Genomic DNA, 23076 nt, shown 5'->3' on the forward strand with positions numbered 1-23076 from the left:
ATGCAGTAACAAACAATGTTGCAGGATAAATGATCTTAAACATATACCATTATTTTTGAGAATTGATCATCTGAACATATACATAGATATTTATATTTATCTCTCTAAAAAGAAGTGTTTTATGCTGTTCTATCCAGTCTACTTTGGAATGGGATGACATTGAATATATTTGACCAATGCAATACAGTGGTTTGACTATTTTTGGTTTCAAACATGTTTTGAGGTGTGTGAGTGTGTGTGTTGTATGTATGAGTGTTCACAAGTATACAGGTTTGCATGGACACGTGTATGTAGGTACAAGTAGACCAAGTGTCTTTTTGTTCACTTTCTGCTTTACTGAGCCAGTCTCTTGCCAACCCTGGAACTTAGTCTAGCTAGCAAGCTTGCATACCCCTCTGCCTGCTGCCCTGCCTGTCCAGCTTGTATATGGTTCTAGGGATCCAAACTCTGGTCCCAACTCTAGTATGGCAAGTGCTTCATCCACCAGGACCCATACACTTAGTTTTTAAATTTATGATTTAAGTTAATCTCCTTAACAGCATAAAGTGGGTTTAAGAAGTTTGGATTCCATAGTTGAGTGCAGAGTTCTGTAGTTACCACGAGAGGGCTCTTGTTAGGTTGAGCATGCTCTTTCAAGTGTATCCACCATGGTATGTATATTCAGTCATGCCTTTTGTCTGCCTCTGTCCATTTATGTACAGACATGTCCCTGTCCCTCATGAAATACCTTTCTCATATCTTACTAACTCATTTCCTGAGTTTCCCAGTCTGGAAAATGATACTGTACTCTATATTTGGAAAAAACTTGAAATTAAATGAGAGACGTCTATTTTTTCACAAATGTCTGAAAGTGCCTAAAAATGCCCATAGCTTTATTGCCAAAAAGAAAAGAAAAATCTTAAGTTCTGTTTTGATTCCATTGGGCTAGCTGCCATATAACTACTGGCGCCATTTGGACATTTTTTTTTTTTTTAAAGCAAGATCAGCTGTAGTACCATTCGTTAAAATGTGTTTTCAGAATATTGGGTTAAATTTAAACCATTAAAAACCATGGCATAAATTTTAATTGAAGCACAAAAATAATTTTCTGTGTCTGTACTGCTTTTATTATGTAGTGAACATGTCACAGAGCCAACTAAATATGTGGCTTCAATTAACGTTAAATAATAGCATTGTTTGCACATTCTTACTTCTTTTTAAGGTTTTGAAGGCTAGAACAACACTCTCACTGGAGTGTTTGAAGATCTATAGCAAAATCAAATAGTTATTTCTATTCTTTAGTTGAAAGAATTGAAAATCAGAAATTTTAAACTGCCCAGAGTAGTGAGAGATACAATCTTAGAATCATGCTTCATGTTTAGTTAGAGGTGATTGACAGGGCACCCAGCTGAGCAGTGTGAGTCATGTGAGAGGTGGGAGGAAGCAACCAGAGAGCTTGGGAAACAGAAGGGCGGGGCACTCTTGGCTAGCCTGTGTTAGGGTATGGTCCCAGAGGAGCAGGGATAGTGACCAGACTACACAGCCCTAAAAGTAAACCCTGTAGTCTAGAAAGTCAAAGAAAAAAAAGAGAGGACCGGTGCCTGCAGAGGAAGAGCAGGGCTGCTGCTCCTCATCCTGGTACTTAACTGACTAGAACCTGCAGCCTTGCCTTGTGTGAGGAGGAACAGTTAGCACACCACCCTGAGTTCCCTGGGCCTCTCTTGACGAGGCTATTGCTTTTGCTCTGTGAAGTCCAAGGTCAGTTCATGCATTCAAATGCATTGGCTTCCTTCACTGTATCTTGTACAGTACAGAGATGCTGTTAGGCTTGCCACTGAACCGTCCATTTTGTCAGTTACTCCCTGCCCCATTTGGCTGTGAGAGATAAGCTGTGTGATGCTTATCAGTGTTCACAGATAGACAGCTCATGTATGAGGATTATAAGCTTAATGAGTTAGTGTTTTCTGATTGCAAGCGGTAGTGAGCATTTCCTGTGTATCAAGTAGCTAGCTTTACAGCTACAGAGATGAAAATTAAAGTCAGTCCCATGTGGAAACCCGACCCCTGTTTATTTGGCATACTTACATATGTTGCATGCCATTGTCTCATTACTGTGAAGTCTTCTTCTTCCCATGTAGCTTTGTCTTCCATCAACTTCTTGCCACTTCAGAAACCAGTTCAATGACAACTTCCTAGAACCCCTGGAACCTCTCCCAAGGTGTGGTCAGCAGATAGTTCTAGAACAGTCTAGTCTGTTCAGTGCAAAATCCCATGTGAGTAACTTAGAAATAGCAAGTATTCATCTCCAACTTTAGCCTTCTAACCTCACAGTGCTGAACAATAGCAGACTCCAGCCTCCTCTCCTAAACAGCTGTGGACTTTGTGATCCCTCTGGGAAGCAGCATGGAGGATGTGTCCCAGAGTTGAATGACAGTTGGGGAAGCCTATGACCAACAAATCCAAGGTCCGTGTAATCCCACGTGGACAGTCAGGTCAGAGCTGGAAAGTGTGGTGCTGCGAGTGCATGCCACTGGCCCAGTCATTCACCAAAAGGCCATTGAGTGCCACCAGAGTCATGTAAGCCTTCCTGTCATTTGGACAAAGGTGCTTTGGGGAGAGTTGTTTGACCCTGTGAACAGAGAAGGAGGGATTCTTAATTATCCTCTGTGGGACTGGAGTTCCTGCCTCACCTCAGCTCAGCCGTAGGGTTTGGCAAATCTGTCTTAACTGAGAGTGAATGCTCCAAGCAGAGCTCTGTCTTGCCCCTCCTGTGATAGCAACTTAACCATCAAAGCTTGACACCAGGCTCATTTCCAAGTAGTTATCAGTACTGGCTGGGCGCCTGTGGCACCATCAGATATAATTGTGCTTCCTAATGAAATTCTGGGCCACAATGGAAGCATTTCCATTTGTTGATGCTTGCCAGATATCAGAAAGATAAGTCAACTCTAGAAGACAGGCACTGGTGGTACCTCAAGCCAGTGGCCACACCCATGGGATCTACTGGGGTTGTGCCAGCAGATAGAAGCTGTGAAGACATAGAGGAGGAACTTCTTTACCACAGTCTTGCTCAGTCTGATCCTCCAGGGATCCACCTTGAGTCAGGGGCTCAGCCTGCCTTCCTTAGCTCTAGGCTTCAAGCTACCTCAGGGGAAGGATATCATCTCAATGGCTTTCTAGACTGGATGGTGTCATGGCAAGTTCTCAGTGGGAAGGCTAGTCTGAGCTACCATTAGCCAGTATTCTATTGTCCACACTCTCCGCAGGTGAGGGGCTCAGGTCTGGGAGGCCATTGGCAGAGATGCCTTTAGATGGGCAGGTTGTCTGCTACCCTGCTTTCTGTTCACACCTGAATAATCTTCTCTGAGGGAAATAGTGACAAAATATGTGTCTAACACTTTGAACTTTTAAAACCAAGTTTATTTCCTTATTTCATTTTACCCCTGCAGCAATCTTGTAAAGTAATTAGAGTGATTATTGATCATTTTAGGTTGAGAACATTCTAGTATGTTCAAGTTGAGTGAGTTAAGCCAAGCTCCAGTAGTTTGCACAGGGCATTTTGTCTGGTCCTTGCAGCACATCTGTGAGATGAGCAAACTGTTAAACACAATTTCTGCATTTACTGTGCAGGAGGTTAAGTGACAGGTCTGTGTTCTGAGAGCTGGTGTGGCTTGGAGTTGCCATAGACTGTGTGACGGCACATTTAGTCTCACCATCCCCTACAGGCTCTTCAGTGTGTGAACAAAATCCAAGTCTGGAGCTTGAGTTTTTGACACGTGATTGTGAAAAGAAGCCGCTAAGCCTAGTGATGGGAAACAAGAGAGATGTAAGATGTTGTCTGTGTTAATTGTTGAAGCCAATCTAGCACATCAGAACTCAGAAACAGCTCCTGCTTTAGTTGTCCAATATACTCACTTCATGCTCCCATCTGGGTTGAGGTGACAACCTGAAGCAGGCAAGTGTGTGCACCCTGATTCCTTTCCACAGCGAGGTGTAAGTGGATTATGAGGTAGGTCTTTGAGAACTGTTAATCAGCTTAGCTTGAGAATAGCATCAGGTGATGCTATCTCGGGGAGCAAGAAGGTTTGACAGGATATTCTGCTTCTGGGGTTTATTTGTCCAGCCAACAATACTCTGTGTTAGGTGCACTCTCAGCTGACAGTTGTAGACAAGTGAAGAGTTGCCAAGCAGAGGGTCAGGGTGCCGTATGATAGAAGCAGGCCTGAAGAAAAGGGGAAACAGCCTTTCAAATTGTTCTCTTGGTTGCTGTTCTAGAGTAACCTTCCCAAAGCAGAAATGTCCCTGCTCATGAGTGGATGTCATCCTTGCTGGGCTACTGGTGTATTTAAAGCACTGTAACTTGGTCTGCCACATTCAACTCAAGGAGCTTTGAAAAAAGACTCTGAACATGCAATTCTGAAATTACTTGTGTAATTACTGGTGGTTGTGATGGAATCAGTTTGGGCTAAACGAATAGCACAATACTCGCAGTAAAATTTAACTGGCAATGTAGGAAGCCAGGTACAGCTCTGAGGGAACAGTGCATCCCATCTGATTAAAAGTGTATTATGCTGGGATTTTGTGTAGAGATTAATTCTGTTTTCCTTATGGAAACAAACTATAGTTAGAAAACATAAAACTTGAAGGAAAAAAAAAAATCAGCCAGGTGGTGGTGGCACTCAGGAGGCAGAGGCAGGCGAATCTCTGTGAGTTTCAGGCCAGCCTGGTCTACAGGGCTGGAGGAGAGGGGACTTCAAAAAACAATTGGAAAGCAACTAATACCTAGCTTGTAAACTCTTAATCAGAAATGTTCTTATAACATAGATTTCAGACGTGTCTCCTCTTCAGTACTTAATTCTTCCCTTTCTGTTCTGACGAGCATGGTTCATACATTTGAAGATCACAGGGATCATGTTCCGTGTCTTCAGTATGCAGGCTTCCATCTTCGGGGCCTCGCTGATGGTACAGGCACCCTAGAGGGGCCAGCTGTGTGAATGGCTACACAAGATCTCGTAATGTCATGTTACTAAATTGATAAGCATTAGGGTATATGTTGCCATGTTTTTTAGTGTTTTAGTTTTTGGGTTTTGGTTTTTTGAGCCGGGTTTCTCTGGCTGTCCTGGAACTCGATCTTTAGATTAGGCTGGCCTCAAACTCAAATAGATCCGCTGCCCCTGCCTCCTGAGTGCTGGGATTAAAGATGTGTACCACCACATGATGGCCATGATGGCCAAGGCAGGGCTGGATTCTAATAATACATAGTAGCATTAAGGACACATAGGGTATTATTTTAACCCAAATCAGTTTCATGGTAAGTCTATTTTTTAAGAGATACCTACCAAGTCACATAATAGATATTTGTAGTTAGAGAAGCTTGTTCTGCTCGTACCCCAGGAATTATTTCAGGTGCTATCGATAAATGGTATAAAAATGTAGAAAATCATCCTATCCTCTCAGACTAATGTGGGCCTAGAGAAAGGAGACAAGTAAAATAAACAAATGTTTGCATCTACTAAGTGCTCACAATTAGAACTGAATTGAGGTGGTACTTAATATATGGCATTATTAGGAGGGTATGATAATTCAGTACATTAAACTGTTTAAGTTATACACCATGAATCTTCTGTGTATGAATGACTACCTGTATCTATTATATACAGTGTGTATGTATGTGGGAGAGACACAATAAAGATTCTAAAGTAGTGAAAATGGAATTTCACTTTCTGCCCATAAAGAATTGCCCCCTTATGCTGGAAACAGATAGCTGAGCTGGAAACAGCTCAGCACTGTGACTCATGAGAGAAGGAAATGTGGTGAGCCTCAGTTTGCCCAGTGGCAGTTTCCAGGCCCAGGCCCAGTAATGAAGTCCCTAAGCAGCCCATGACCTCGCTGGCTGAGGTGCTCAGCAGCAACTAGGATTTGTGAAAGAGAGACGAAGGGCCTTGCACTGAGAATGATGAGGCACAGGGGCATTCCCACCACTGAGCCCTGTTTTGCTGTTTGTGGGGTGCGACTCCACCGTTGGAGGCAGCAGTCCAAACGATTTGTGTGGCTCACGAAGGAAGATGAGTTCATGTTCCCACCTGCAGAGTGGAAAGACCACATAATGCAAGAGAAATAAGATGGAGAGTAAATTGCCCTAGATCAGAGTCTGCCCCAGGCTTGCCCAAACAAAGCTGGAAGAAACCCTTGAGAGATAAAGCTGATTTGAGGAGACTTAGCTACCTGCCAGAACAAGCCTAATACCTCCAACAAACCCAGCACTCATGACCACGAACCTGGCAGTGCCCTGCTTTCAATCACAAGAAATGCATAGAAGTAATAAACTAGGACCTAGGCAGGAGATGCTTGGGAACAAAAGCAGAAGTTACACCATGATGGCATAGTCTTTTGAGACTTCAAAGCCCACCCCCCAGTGACACACCTCCAACAGGCTACACCTCCTACTCCTTGCCAAGCAGTATTACCAGGTATTTTAATGTATGCTTTCATGGGGGCCATTTTCATTCAAACCCCTACACCCACCAAAAAGAGGTACACTAGATGATTCAGACTCTAGCTGTATATCAGTCAGAATGCAGCCTCACTAAATCCCTATGATGGCAGTCGTTCTGTAACCTACCAAGGTAAGTGAAAGAAGCAGGATTAGAACACCGCACACAGAGCTCTAATTCCCTTTGTGAACGCTCCTCTAGTGTGGGCAGTTGTCCCTGCGAGGGTGTGATAGGAGCTGGTGAACGCTTCTCTGACTTCCTCTGGGATAGACTAGAACTGGAAGGTCCATCCTTTGTACTTGGCGTATTTTACCTGATTAAAATATCCTTTGTCACCTAAAGGGGCTGGAGAGCTGGCCCAGTGGTTAAAAGCACTTTCTGCTCTTGCAGAGGACCAGGGTTTGGTTCCCAGAATGCGCATATGGCTCACAACCATCTGTGACTGTAGTTCCAGTGCCCTTTTCTGACCTCTGTGGCACCAGGCTCACACATGGTGCACATATATACATACAGGCAAAGTATTCATGCACTAAGAAAACAAAAAATGAGTAAATCTAAGAAATAGTCTTGCTTTCTAATGAATCAAGAACCTGGAAAGCTCCATAAAGTTAAGTATTCAGTTATGTGATAGAAATTATGAATGTTTATCATGATAATTTGCTACGGTAGTAATTATTGCACTGGGCATTATACTCTAGTACATTTCAGATGTTAACTGACAGCTTCGCACAGCCCTTCAAGGAAGTACCTCACAGGCTAGGAGCTAGATGGACTGTGTGTGGCTGAGGACACTCAGCTAATGCAGAGGTCTCTGAGAGAGACTCAGTGCTGCATAGTGGTTGCATGCCCGTAATCCCTGCACTCAGAGGAAGAAGCAAGCAGATCTCTTTGAGTTGTGAGTTGGAGGCTAGACAGCCTGGTCTACATGCATGCATATGGAGCTGCAGGCCAGCCAGGGCTGCATAGGAAGACTGTCTCAAAACAAAACAAAGACAGGTTTTTGTGTTGTTTCTTTCTTTTCTGTCACTATAGCACTTGGGAGGGGGAGACTGGAAGGTCAGTTTAATCAAAGCCTGTCTCAGAGAAGGGGTTTGGGCCACCTGAGACCCTGTCTCAGGCAAATAAAAAAGTTGTTGAGTTTAAAGAGCCTTGAGGAGTAACATGTAACATACTCAGGCTTTCACCAAAACCATTTGTAAAAGTTTCACATGGTGAGTGTGCGTGCAAAGACAACCTGCCATTGTCTTCCTCCAGGGTTTTTATATTAAGTTTATAATTTCTTTGAATCTAACAGGCTCATCGTCCTGAAAATGCCAACTGTCCAGATGCATGTTTTCTTTTGAAAATGAGTATTTTCTTGATACTTTATAAGTAGAATTCTAGATTTCACTGATTGCATAAAGAAACAGAGACTCTTTAGCAGATGGACAAATTTTAAATATATCCGAGTCGTGTAAAAAAAAAAAAAAAAAAGTCCACTGAGGGAAAAATTGAACTTTCTTACACCTTTTCAATGAGGCCTTTTGCACCGATAATCAAGGAGTTTTATGTGTTGTTTTATTTGGAGCAAGAGTAAATTTCAGTCTTTCTTAGCACTCGGGATTGTTTAGATAGCTGGTAAACTGGCCTATGTGTTAAAATATGTATACGGTGGCTTTGGGTATAATCGTACAAAATCGATTTATGTCTGGGCCAATTTATAGTATCTGGAAATTTGCCAGACCAGGCCGGCAAAGTGCTCAACCTCTAGGTGGGATGGGATCACTAGGCAATGGAGTTTGCATTTTGAATGAAGTCATTTGCAAGGTGCTTTATTGTACTTGTGATTCATGTTTACCAAGGATCACTCTTTGAATAAACTTTGCTTCTTGGGATGAGTGACTCTGATATTTGTCAATGTAAATATTTAGAGGAGTGTATCTGTAAAAGATCAGTTTAAGGCTGTTGACTGACTAAATGTTTCTCTGTTAGTTACCACTCTGTACCCCGAGTCTGTTTGTCTGTCAGTCAAGTCTAACATATGCAACACTGAGAAAATATTGCTTTAGTTTTGCCGAAAACACTTGGTATTTCAGGAAATAGTGCATCTTGTCTAGAACAACGTGCTCCAAATGAGATGCACTTCTGTCTCTGAGTCGCTGGAGTCACTCACTCCCTCACCCTTCTCCAAGTGGCTGTGAGTGGTTTTTTTCACCACATGAACCCCTGGGATGGCTAGCAATACTAACACTTAGGTTTTAGTGTTGCTGTATACCCTGAACTTTGATAACTTAATCCTTCCTCATCCTCTCGTGCTCAGCCAGGAGTTGCCACATAGGGTCAGAGTGGAGTGAAGTTTCTAAAAAGTAGTAGAACTTTCTAAGTTGTGATTAAAATATGCTTAGATTTTCCCAGAGGTAGCACAGAACAAAAGAATTGTTCATTAGATTAGCTTTGTATATTGTGTGGTGAAATAAATCATCTTCCACACGTGGGTGTGACTGCCGGTTGACAGGATATAGAGTCATTGGGAGACAATCTGCAGGCATGTCAATTCTTTTCACTGTAGACCTTAATAAAGCCAAACCATAGACTGAATCCTCTCCTGCCTTGAAATTCCTGCCATCAAGCACATTAGCCCCATTACTTTTACGTTGAGCCTCTCTCAAGTTCTCAGGACACAAACAGAATGCAGCCAGTTTTGCTGTCAGATTATAATCTGAATGCCCCATTCCCAATCATGGTGAATCCTTGTTCCCCTCTGAAACTCCATGAGTTGGGCCTTTACTATCCACATTTCTCTCAGGCTTCTGGTCTTCCAAACTCCCGTCAGAATACCCCATTGAGCTATGCTCACATCATCGGAGGGCTTTCCTAGCTCAAAGTTCCAAACTGGAGAGTGAGTGGTCAGGTTTGTCACAGCAATACCCCACTTCTCACAGTACGAGTTTGTGTTTCAGTACTGTCTTGATGCAGTGACAACTCAACTCTAGAAAGGAAAGGGTGATTTTGGCTCACAGTTCCAGGGAATAGCCCTTTACTGCAGAGAAACCGTGACCGCAGGAACAGGAGGAACCTGGTCACAAGCAACCACAGTCAGGAAGCAGAGAGAGGGGAAGGCTCACAGTCAACTCACTTTCTCCTTGCTACTCAGTTAGGGCCTCAGCCCATAGAATGGTCTTACCACCTAAGTCAGTCATGGATAACCCTCCCAGACCTGGCCAGAGGCTGGTCACTTAGGTGAGTCTAGACCCTGCCAGGCAGGAAACATTAGCCTTAACACAGCGAGACTCTGACTTACTCTGTACTTTGTGCTCAATCACAGGACACTTGAGCAACTAGAAATGGTAGAGTCCCTGCAGACACATTCTCAGAGAGCACAGGAAGTAGCTTTTCTGCTGTAGTCTTTGCTGCCCCTGTCTTCTGAACTATCAGAATCCACTGGTCTCCGACTGTACCATCAACCAGATCCAGCTTCCTTGTAAAGAGTGAGCCCAAGTTAGAGAGAGGCGCTTCTTCGGGCTTCCTGGTCTCTGCCCTCTGTGCTTGCTGGTTGGCTGTCTGCCTCAGGCACTGCCCAGCACACTGAGTACAGCAGATTCTCTGTCCAGGCATATAAAGTAGCTCACTAAGCTGATGTGGATGGGAGCATGAATGGCCTAGTGCCAAGTTCAAAACCCTGGTTCCTATCAAATAGGCTCATCACTTTGATTTACGAGGAAATACTATTGCTTTTGATTAAACTCACGTTAGCACTCTGTGACTTGCTTATCATAGCCATAGCTTAGGCACTTGTCTGAAATAATATGGCTCCTTGAAAAATTGAATATCTTAAAGTGTGTGCACATGCACCATGAATTGAGAATTCCTTTAGAAATAGTACTCATACATATTTTATACATAAATTGACAAGGATGGCAGAAACCTCATCTTCCCTGTAGCAATTTGAACCAGACTGATTGAGGATTTATTGCCTAATTATACTTGTCATCCTGACATAAAAGTCATTAGTTCTCGAAAAACGTGTTTGTCATACTAGGATTATCTCTAATTAATAGAGTCAGTATCGAACATGTATTTAAAGCCAGAGAGAATAGTCATCTCCAGCACGTGTGGACTCCAGTGAGCTGAGAGCAAGCCTGTTTGGTTCTGAGGCAGTGCTATAAGCACAGCTCGACGTGTGAGGAGGGAAACCACCAGAGGCTGCACAGCACACTCCTTGGGCTTCTGGCTTTGACGCCTTTTGTTGATGAGTGAAGGTCCCTGAAGAGTCAGAATGGGGTGCCGTTTATACCGATGAGTGCCTGGACTGGAATCCAAGCCAGGTCCACTAACCAAGTTGATCTTAGTGTCCACATACAGCTCTGCCCTCTTAAAGTATGTGGAAAGTTGGAGCCCAGAAGAATAAACCACGTACTTACTCAGAGAAGTACTTAATATGAGTGAACTCTGCTCTTGCTGGATGGTCAGTGGGCATTGCAGTGAGGCCATGTAGTCCACATGTGGTGGGATAGGCCTGGCCCATGGAGCTGCTCTTCTGTGTGGGTTTGTACCTAAGACCATGTGGTACCCACAAAGGTCAGAGTACTCAGGCCAGTAGTCTTCCTGCTGTTGCTTCAGGCTTCAGTCAAGCAAGTTCAACCAGTTGCCTGTGAGTGGGCACATTTCTGCCTCACACATACAGGTCAAAAGTGATTTAGACCAAAAAAGTGATGCAATAGGCCTAATAGTTCAGACCTAATAGTTCAGACCTAAACCCAACTGCTTCACTATTGTTTCCTATAGCAGCTGAAGTGTTCCTACAGATGTACACTTTGTCATGGGATGGTTGTGTTTAATAATGGGCGTGCTGTGAGAGGTCACTGCAGCTTGTTCATCCTTTATTCAGGTCCTTTCTGCAGCAATCCCAGTGTATAGGTACTTAAATAATATAATGGACTTAAATATTAAATCACCACTTAGGATTAATATACAGAGTGACTTAAAATACTACTGCCTGAAATGTGTGGGGGCCGGGGGAGGCTGTAGTTGGCCCATCAGGCCTTATAAAGAATGCAGTGGTAGCCATCTTTGAAAACAGGATAGGTTGGCTCCTAGAGTAGAGTATTAGGCCATATCGCAAAATCACCCATCAAATGGCTAGGGGGAGGTGCTGGCCTCACCACAGGGTACAGAGTATGGGAAACATCCCTTGGCTTGAGGTTATCCAGCCCCCAAACCCTTCCTTCCCAGGTTCCATTGGTGTATTTGGGCCCCTTCTTCCCAGTTTCCGTTGATGTGTTGGGTTGCTGCTGTGGAGAACAGCAAACTTGAATACCCAAGGCAGTGCCCTCAGAGCAGGGCTGAGAAGGGTGGAGTCAGGTGGGAGAAGGTCCTTCAGCATGCAGCCACAGCTAGTCTGCTGGTCCCCCTTCCAGGAGGCAGAGATAGGGCCAAAGCATGCACCCAGAGAGGAGACTGGGCAGAGTGAGCTCCCAGGGACACTGTATTCTGAGTTAGTCACACTGCCATGGCACACGGAAATTCTGTAATATTTGGCATCTAGAAAAAGACTTTTGAATCATTTGGTTCAAAGAGATGTGTAGTAACAGACAAATATCGTTTCATTTTGAAGAAAATGAATTCCACTTCCTTGCATTTGAAAGTCAGATACTCAGTGTACGCACGCACGCATGCACACTCACACACACACACACACACACACACACACACACACACACAGAGAGAGAGAGAGAGAGAGAGAGAGAGAGAGAGAGAGAGAGAGAGAGACTCCCTGACAGTGGCTCTTAGTTGAAAGTTGAATCAGGACATACACTAACTGTTCCCACCCTTAATGCAAAGGCCAGGCAAACTGAGCCTGTCCCAGGGGCCACACAAGAAAGAGAACAGTGCCTGGCTCACGTTGGGTCTGCGTGGGCCTCTGGGACTGTAAAGTCAGGCTTCACTTCCTTAGGTGAATGGAGTAGACTCTGTTGTTCTATGTGGACACAGTTAGCTAATTGCGTATTTTAGTCCACTTCACACTTAGAGTAAAGTAGCTTTTGTAGACTGAAGACAGGTGAGAATTAATACTATTGGTCACTTTCATCAATAAAGAGCAAGGACAGTTAAAGGAAGCCCAGAGAAAGGAACATCTGAGCATCAGCTTGTGTCTTTGGCAGATTCTCTTGTTCATTCCTTCATCATTGAATGTTGTGCTGCCCTTGAAGCTGGAAGTGAGAGTTAAGGTCAACCCTGCTTTGAGATGCTGGCGGTGTCCCGACAGCCCACTCCACACTGGCTGCCTTCGTGGAATTTATGCATACTCTCTCATCTTCCCCAAATCAGAACCTCCAATCATAGGCCTCGACTATGAATTTCTGAGTGGAAAAGATGCAGAAAACATGTTTTCTTAATAGCATTTTCCTTTCCTAAGCCTGGCCATTACTGTTTGGTAACATAAAGAACCCATAGTGCTTTAAAATGATGAAATTTTGTGACTTGAGGTGGTATTCAGTGTCCTGGGTAGGACACTCAAAATTTGGCTCCTCTGCTGTGGCAGTTTCTGTTGAAGGTAGTCTGTCCCTGTAAGTTCCTGTGCTAGTCAGTTTTTGTTGTCAACTTTATGGAAACCTAAAGTCACCTAGGAATAGGGACCCCTGATTGAAGAATTGCCTCTATCTCAGTGACTGGTGACCATGTCTGTGAAAGATTTTGACTAATGATTGGCATCAGAGGGCCCAGCCCACTGTGGGTGGCATCATCCCTATGCATATGAGCCTGGGCTGTGTGAAAAGGCTAGCTATGCATCAGCCAGAAAAGCATTCTTCCTATATGGTTCTGGCCTCTAGGTTCCTACCTTGAATTCCTGCCTAACTTCTCTCAAAGATGATCTATGACCTGAATATAAACTGCAATAAGCCATAAATTGCATAAATTGCAGCAACATAATGCCATACTAGGACAATAAAAATCATTGCTAGTGGTTTGTATTTCTTATATAGGCTTATCGTTTGGATACAAGAATTGTTTTTAATTAAACCTATTAGGACAATTGGACTCAACCTGGCAGCTGCATGACGGCTGCTTCTGGCTCATCCCTGGGTGGTTTGGAGGTGATTCCAAAGTACCTGCACAGGGCTGAGCTGGCTCCAGCACCAGCATAAGCAGTCTCCCAAGGACCAGTTCCCAGCACTCTGGGAGAATGTTAAAACTAGCAAGCGTGGGTAATGTTTATAATTTTTAAGGTAGAGGGTTTTGAGAGTGCTTCACAAGTTCCTGTCCCAGACACGTTAGAGTTTATGGTGGGAATGTGAGAAACTGCTCATGAAGGGACCATCATACAGAAATACAATCCTTTCTCGGAGGTTTCCTGTGTGGTGCTTGTTACCTTCATATATGTAACCTGTAGGAATTGATACTGTGTATAGCATGTGTATCCAAGAAGATTGTGTTAGGATTAACATGGTGGTAAATTGGATTAATCTTAAACACAACATACTTTTAAAGAACCTTTAAGTAAATTCTTTTTAAAGTAACATCTTCCTGATTAGTAGATTTATAAGGTTGAAGGGTTTTTGAGGTTTTTTTTTTTCTCCTACTAACTATAAAAACAAATCTATCCATTTAGTACAGTGGTTCTCAGTCTTCCTCATGCTGCAGCCCTCATGTCAAGGTGAGCCTCCCACCATAAAATTATTTCATTGCTACTTTATAACTGTATTTTACTACTGTGATAAATTGTAGTGTAAATATCTGATATGTAGGATATCTAAAGAGGTTGTGGCCCCCAGGTTGAGAACCACTGACTTGAATTTGTAATTTTTGCCCAGATTTACGGAAAACAAATATCTGTGTACAGTGTGGTGGTGTAACATAATCACTATAAAGTGAGCGCCATTGTAAGTTGATTAGTGTGCCCCCAACTTAAAAGTGGCAACACTTCCTTATACATTTGACATTTAATAATGCCATATCAGCAATGATATGACTATCATTGTTTAAAACAGTATATTATTATGTACAAATCCATATGGGACATTCACAGTTTTTTTTTCCAATAGCTTTTTCTATGCTTATAATCTTTATAGTCTAAGAAAAATAATACAACAAAATATTTTTTCCTGGCATGTGAAATTTTTAATTTGTTAGTCTAAAAATTCTACCATTGAGTTTAGGAAATCTGGAGAATATTTGGGGCTTGGAGGATGATGGCACAGTATTTGTAAAATGTTAGTTACATAACCATAAGGACCCAAGTTTGGGTCACTGACACTATGTAAAAGCACAGAGGTGTGCACCTGTAACCCCAGCTGTGGGGGAGCAGGGGCAGGCGGGTAGCTGAATAGCAAGTTCCAGGTTCAGTGAGAGACCCTGTCTCAAAAATAAGATGGAATTAGAGAGAGGAAGATACCTGAGATACTGACTTCTGACCTCCTTGTGCAAGTGCACCTACACACCTACATGTGTTCATGGGGGGTGGGGAGGGCTTCTCTAGCAATATGGTTAAGTCAAGTCTTCCAAACTGTGAAACAACTTTGATTTAACTTAAATAGAATATTGTTCACATTAAGATAGAATTTAGCTGACTCAGACCAATGAAGATTTAGAAGACATAGTTGGTGGCACTAAATAAGAAGTATTTTTGAGATATCTGGCCATATTAAAGAGCTCTGCTACCTTTAATAATTAGTAAATGTAATAAGGTGTTGTACGAGATCAACCTTGGAGCTCCTCAGTGGAAATTGTTAAGTATCTGTAGGTTCACCAGGCTCATTGTGACTGAATTCTCTGCTACTTTTCTTGCTGAGCAGTTGCTAGTTCAACAAAGATGCTCAGAGTCTTTGGAATTACACACCGTGTGTGCAGCCACTTCAGAAGGCTTTTGTGCTCTCCATACAGTGCCTTCCTTCAGGCAATGTTTAATAGAGAGGCCTATTAAAGTTTTATTTATTATTCTTAATATTAAAGTAGAATGAAGATACGTTTAAATTACTACAGAACATGTAATTGAAATAATTTGGAGTATAATGTAGATAGATTTCTGTATTAATTTAAAAATACTACAAGCATGTGATTACAATTTAGGATGTGTCCAAACGTATCATGATGAAGAAAATATTAGCAATATCTTGTTTTACTATTCCTAGATTATTTGAAAAAGAATATTGGCTTTAATAACTGTGGAAGGAAAGGGGGTTGGAGGGAATAGGGGGACTACAAATAGTTTGGCCTTATTTTAGAGATAGGTTCTCACTCTTGCCCAGACTGACTTCAAACTCACAATCCTTCCTCCACCTCTCAAGCACTGGAATTTCAGTAATGTACTACCTAATCCTGCTGTTCTGTTGTTTAAGATATAAAATGGATGAGCCCAGCAATTGCTTATACAACATGTAGCTGAGATGCAGAACCCTGTGTAGATATGGCTGACATGGGTTAGAAGAATATATTGTCATGTAGATATCCTTGCAGGATATTAATAGTGTTTTCAATGACTTTTTTTTTTAGTGCGCTTATAATCTCTGTAATAGAGGAAGCAATGTGACAAAATGCTATTAATTTACCCACGCATGAAAGAAATTTTTAAATTTTAAAGAAGTCACGATGGTGTAAAAGTTTTATCACTTCAGTTTGGCAAGAAAGAGACTGTATGTATATATTTTTCTGACACTATAATTAAATCAGGTGTTGCAAATAAACTGATTTTTCTTATACCTGTATAGCATATATATATATATATATATGACAAAGCTTCCCCTAATTCTATCTTTTAGTTCCTCTGGTTTTTAGGGTGAGCATGGGGACAGCTCTGACCATTGGGGTGATGCTGGCTTGTGCTCAGTTTTCCTGACAGAAGGGTGACTGAACTGGAACAGAATTGTAGCCAGTAAATTTCACTAGGATGAAATTTAAATGAGTTCTTTTTTCCTTCTCTCACTATTAGGCTATCAGCTGAGATGAAATTTAAATGAGTTCTTTTTTTTTTTCCCTTCTCTCACATTAGGCTATCAGCTGCAAAGGTCAGCACAGCATATCCTACACTTTGTCAAGGAACCAGACTGTGGTGGTGGAGTACACACATGATAAAGACATGGACATGTTTCAGGTAACCCTTCTTTTCTCAATGGAAACTAATCCATTTGTCTTTACTCTTGTGTTTTGACATGTAACCAGAACACCTGCCACAGTGCCATTCAGTCATGCCCAGGGGAAAGAGGTGAGGATGATATAAAAAAAAAAAAAATCATTTCCACTCTAAAGGGTAAAAGGAAACTATATAGCCATATCCTCAAATAATTTTGATTGCTTGCTTGCTTGTGTTTGAGATTGTATTTTAGTTACAGCATTTCTCCCTTCCCTTTCCTCTCTCTAAATCCTCCCACATGCTCATCTCCACTCTCCTTCAAATTCATAGTTCATTTTTCTTCATTAACCTTAATGCAGTAAAAATTGATATTAACAATAGGCCTAAAAGTAAAGCCATTCTTTTTTAAAACAAAAATAATAGAAAAGTTTTTAAATAACACAAGTCAGTTAAGACATAAAAATAGTAGAGGCTTTCAGAAATAATTGGAACAGTGTATGGAAAAATTCATGTGATGTGACCAACACCTTACTCCCTTCTAGAAAATGTAAAGCTGAAGTGCTTTCATAATTAAATTTTAAAACAATAAAGAGTGATTGTTAAATTACTTAATACATTTCAAAAAGGTCTTTGGACCTTAAGAAAGTATAGGATGAGGGAAGGAAGATTTGATGGAATATTACAGAGTCTAGAAATAAACCAAACAAAGGCAGAAGACAGAAAGAAGAAAACATCAATTAATGAAGCTGAAGAAAAGGGTTAGAAAATGCATCCAAAAGAACAGAGACTTTTAATGTGGGCTCATAAAGACAGAAGGCAGAGGTGAGCCCAGCACCTGTGTATGGGGAGGGAAACCCTGGGCAGAGTGAATGAGGATGAAGGAGCAGAGGCCCTGCAGCAGCTGAGATGAGCTCATGTGTCAGAGTGGGAAGGGTCGGTTAGTAAATGAAGCAGTGCGATTTGTTTTCACAGCGTAGCTTCTTTATGAATGTCAGAAACAGGAAAGGTAAAGTGGGGACTTGAGACAGCAAATCCAGATGCCGAAGGCTGACCCCCATCCTGCATTAACCATCTCCCCAGGCTTCACAAAAGGAACAAGAGCAAAACAGGGGTAGGTGCCAGAAAGAGAACCACAAATAGCAGTAGTTGCATTTTACAGTGGTTAAATACATGGCAGAGTACTCCTTACTGTTGTTAATTGGAAACAGCACCAATCACCTTGTGTGGAAATGGCCTCTGAACAGCACTCCGAGTCAGAGCAACATCTCCACTTGGCAGTGTTGCCCCAGCACCACTGACATAAACCATTTATTTATTTATGCACAAACTAGTAGCTATATGTAGACCATTAACCACTAGTTTATATATAAATAATTAGGGAATAAGCGTGACTTAACCACAATGATAGATGCTATGGAGTTACATTTCCTAACAAAAAACTAGCAATAATTACATACTTCAGCATGAATAGAGTGAGTGGGTAAACCAGAAAGACCCACTGTGCACATGAGCTCCGACTAGCAGAAGAGCCAGCCTGCATCACAACTGTCTTCTTTGTCTATCAACATTTTGGAGAAATACTTAATTACCTTTATAGCTATGTGATTGCAGTAAGTAGCAGTCTGAGGAAGAAAACTGTCTCAGAACGAACATTATACAATTCTAAGTGATTTAATGTTCAAGGATTTTTTTTCAAGTTATCAATTGTATAAATTGCTCAAGTTAAAAAAACCCTAATCCTTGTGGGCTAGCTCAGCAGTTAAGACTGCTGGTTGCCGTTCCAGAGGTCCTGAGTTCAATTCCCAGCAAACACATGGTGGCTCAGAACCATCTCCACTGGGATTGGATGCTCTCTTGTCATGTGCAGACATGCGTGCAGATAGAGCACTCATATACATAAAACAAATAAACCTTAAAAAATAAGAAAAGAAAGAAGGAAAAGAAGAACCTCTCTACAAGAGAGGAATCAAAGAAGCAGAAGCCTTGCAGTGCCCCTCAGACCATAGCATGCAGACCACAGCATGACTTGACTGTAGTTGAGATGTAGCACTTAATTAGCATCAATTTAGTTGGGGGAAAACGTTAATAATATTTACATTCTAAGTTACTAGTTTAGGAAATTGTATTGTATTTAATGGCTTGTGTGTATGTGTGCATGTGTATGTTTGTGTGTGCTAACCATTAGAATCCTTCATCATCTTTATATCATATATCATATATACATATCTTTATCATGTATCTACACACACATATATGTATAGTGCATCTGCTGTGCCAGATACTCACCTAGTTACAGGGGCAGAGAGCTAGGACTGTAGCTCAGCTTGCCTGGCATTCAAAGTCCCCTTCTATTCCCAACACTGCACATAATAGTACAAGACTGAGGTGGCAGATAGACCACCCATCAGCAAGCATTACAAGATGACAGTGAGTTCCCAGAGACCCAAGACTGGAACAGGGGCAAACAGAAAGGAAGTGAGGGTCAATAAACAGATGAGTTGAGTAAGATATTGTTATTTGGGGGAGCCAACCATCCTGCCACATTTGGAGAATTTCCTGGAGCTACTCTGAGCACACTAGACCTGCCTATCCACACGGGACCACCCGTAATTTCCACCTGCCCGGTCTCTGACTCCCACTGCCCAGTCCTCTACTGGAGTTCCGGGCCCTTCCTGAGATCTGCCTATCCACGTGGGGCCAATCTGAGTTACTGCGGGCTGGATCCTTGACCCCCATCACAGGGCCTCTGCCAAAGAGGCCTCAGCTGGAGAGTGCCAGGCCCAGGCTAGATCTGCTTATAGGCACAAGGAACATCCTGAGTCCCAGCCTTCGGGATCTTTGACTCCCATCAATCTTCTGCTGGAGCCTGATCTTTGATCCCCATTTCTGGGCCCCTGTCTGTGGAGAGACATCCTAGAGAGCTTGGACCTCTGACCCACCTAAGCCACCTGGGCAGTACCATAGAGAGAGGGAGAGACCCCACCAACACCTACTGGAAGAAGCTATGGGAAGTCGGCAATACAAGAGAACACCTAACAATAGAAAGACAAGTGTGACATCACCAGAATCAAGGGAATCTACACCAACTAGACCTGAACACCCCAAAGCAGATGAAGCAGAAGGGAACGACTTAAAAATTATCATCATAAAAATGATAGAGGCCCTCAAAGATGATGTGAGAAAATCCCTTTAAAAGATGGAAGAAAAAACAAACAAAAAATTGGATGAAATGAAAACATTTCTTAAAAAAAGTATAGAAAGCCAAGAAAAAACAATTAAAAAGGTGAAGGAAATTGTTCAAGACTTGAAAACTGAAATAGAGACAATAAAGAAAACACAAACCAAAGGAACGCTGGAAATAGAAAAACTGAGCAAACAATTGGGAACTACAGATGAAAGCATAACCAACAGAATTCAAGAGATGGAAGAGAGAAACTCACGCGCGGAAGATAAACTAGAGGAAATAGATTCATCAATCAAAGAAAATCGTAAATCCAACAAATCCTTAACACAAAACATCCAGGAAATGTGGGACACCGGGAAAAGGCCAAACCTAAAAATAATAGGCATAGAGGAAGGTGAGGAAGCCCAGCTCAAAGGTGCAGAAAACATATTCAACAAAATCATAGAGGAAAACTTTCCCAATCTGAAGAAGGACATGCCCATTGAAAGTACAAGAAGCATACCGAACACCAAATAGACTGGACCAAAGAAAATAGACCCCTCGACATATAATAATCAAAGCACCTAACATACAGAATAATATTAAGAGCAGCGAAGGAAAAACGGCAGGTAACATATAAAGGCAGACATATTAAAATTACACCTGACTTCTCCATGGAAACCCTCAAGGCCAGAAGGTCCTGGATAGATGTTCTGCAAGTACTAAGAGTCCACGGATGCCAGCCCAGACTATTATACCCAGCAAAACTCCCAATCACTATAGATGGAGAAAACAAGATATTTAATGACAAAGCCAGATTTTCCCAATACGTATCTACAAATCCAGCCCTACAGAAAGTTTTGGAAGGAAAACTCCAACCCAAGGAAGTTAACTACGGAAGTTAACTACGCTCACAAAGACATAGGCAATAGATATTCCCACTTCACCAAACCCAAAATTAAAGCAGGACAAATATATTCACAATACCACTCACTGCCAACAACACATCTAAAACAAACAAGCATTAACAATCAATGGTCCTTACTGTCCCTCAATATTAATGGTCTTAACTCGCCTGTAAAAAGACACACTAACAGAATGGATACAAAGACAGAATCCATCCTTCTGCTGCATAAAAGAAACACATATAAGCTTCAAAGATAGGCATTATCTCAGGGCAAAGGGCTGGGGAAAGATCTTCCAATCAAATGGGGCCCAAGAAGAAAGCAGATGTGGCTATCCTAATATCTAACAAGTTAAACTTCAAACCAAAATTAATCAAAAGAGATGAAGATGGTCATTTCATATTTATCACAGGAGAAATCCATCAACACAAAGTCTCAATTCTGAACATCTATGCCCTAAATACAAAGGCAACCACATTTGTAAAAGAAATGCTACTAAAACTCAAAGCTCACACACTTATAGTGGGAGACTTCAATATACCACTCTCAACACTAGACAGGACCACCAATCAGAAACTCAACAAAGAAACAAAAGAATTAACAGAAGTTATGTCTCAATTGGGTTTAACAGACATCTATAGAACATTCCATCCAAACACAAAAGAATATACCCTCTTCTCAGCTCCACATGGAACCTTCTCTAAAATCGACCACATACTAGATGGCATAACAAACCTCAACAAATACAAAAGAATTGGAATAGTCCCCTGTATCTTATCAGACGAGCATGCTTTAAAAATGGAATTCAACAACACAAATCTCAGAAACCCTATACTCATGGAAACTGAACAATGCACAATTGCACCACTCCTGGGTCAAAGAAGAAATAAAGAAAGAAATTAAGGACTTCCTAAAATTCAACGAGAATGAGGACACAACATACCCGAACTTATGGGACACCTTGAAAGCAGTGTTACGAGGGAAGTTCTTTGCACTAAGTGCCCATATGAAGAAAACAGAGGATAGTCACATTAGAGAATTAACAACACAACTGAAAGCCTTAGAACAAAAAAGAAGCAAACTCACCCCGGAGGAGTAGACGCCAGGAAATAATCAATCTGAGGGCTGAAATCAACAAAATAGAAACCAGGAAAACAATACAAAAAAAATCAATGCAACAAAGAGTTGGTTTTTCAAGAAAATCAACAAGGTAGACAAACATCCAAACTAATGGAAAAGCAGAGAGAGAACATGCAAATTAACAAAATCAGAAACGAAAAGGAGGACATGACAACGGACACAGAGGAAATCCAGACAATTTTCAGGTCATACTTTGAAAACCTGTACTCCACAAAATTTGAAAATTCAAAGGAAATGAACAAATTTCTGGATAACTGTCACTTACCAAAATTAAATCAAGAACAGACAAACAACTTAAATAGACCTATATCCCCAAATGAAATAGAAGCAGTCATCGAAAGCCTTCCTACAAAAAAAAGAAAAGCCCAGGGTCAGATGGCTTTAGTGCAGAACTACCAGAAATTCAAAGAAGAACTAACACCAGTACTCCTCAAATTGTTCCACACAATAGAAACAGAAGGTTCATTGCCAAACACTTTTTACGAGGCCACAATCACCTTGGTACCCAAGCTGCACAAAGATACAACTAAGAAAGAAAACTACAGACCAATATCCCTGATGAACACCGATGCAAAATACTCAATAAAATACTGGCAAACCGAATCTAAGAATACATCAGAGAAATCATCCACCATGACCAAGTAGGCTTCATACCTGGGTTGCAGGGATGGTTCAACATACAAAAAAATCTGTCAGCGCCATCCACCATATAAACAAACTGAAAAAGAAAGACCATATGATCATCTGCCTAGATGCTGAAAAAGCCTTCAACAAAATTTAACACCCTTTCATGATAAAGGTTGTGGAGAGATCAGGGATAACAGGAACATACCTAAACATAATAAGAGCAATATACAGTAAACCAACAGGCAACATCAAACTGAATGGAGAGAAGCTTAAGGTGATTCCTCTTAAATCAGGAAAAAGACAAGACTGCCCACTCTTCCATATCTCTTCAATATTGTACTTGAAGTTCTAGCTAAAGAAATAGGACAACAAAAGGAGATCAAGGTGATGCAAATTGGACAGGAAGAACTCAAACTGTCTATATTTGCAGATGATATGATAGTTTATATGAGTGGCCCAAAAACCTCTACCAGAGAACTCTTATAGCTGATAAACACCTTTAGCAAACTAGCAGGATACAAGATAAACTTAAAAAAAAAAATCAGTAGCCCTACTTTATTCAGATGACAAAGAGGCTGAGAAAGAAATCAGAGACACATCACCCTTTACAATAGCCACAAACAACATAAAGTATCTTGGTGTAATGCTTACCAAACAAGTGAAAGACCTATATAATAAGAACTTTGTGACTATAAAGAAAGAAATTAAAGAAAATACCAGAAA

At 41.5% G+C, this 23076-nt stretch overlaps 1 protein-coding gene across 2 annotated transcripts in view; it reads left to right on the forward strand.

Moving 5' to 3' along the window:
- Peli2 (pellino E3 ubiquitin protein ligase family member 2) overlaps positions 1–23076 on the forward strand; it is a 133447-nt gene that overhangs the window by 97993 nt on the left and 12378 nt on the right. For both annotated transcript variants that reach the window (XM_051177102.1, XM_051177103.1), the window contains one exon: positions 16438–16539. In XM_051177102.1, the coding sequence (XP_051033059.1) occupies positions 16438–16539 (102 nt within the window). The remainder of the gene's footprint in view (positions 1–16437; positions 16540–23076) is intronic.

Source organism: Phodopus roborovskii, unplaced genomic scaffold (assembly GCF_943737965.1).
Source record: "Phodopus roborovskii unplaced genomic scaffold, PHOROB, whole genome shotgun sequence".
Lineage (NCBI taxonomy): Eukaryota > Metazoa > Chordata > Mammalia > Rodentia > Cricetidae > Phodopus > Phodopus roborovskii.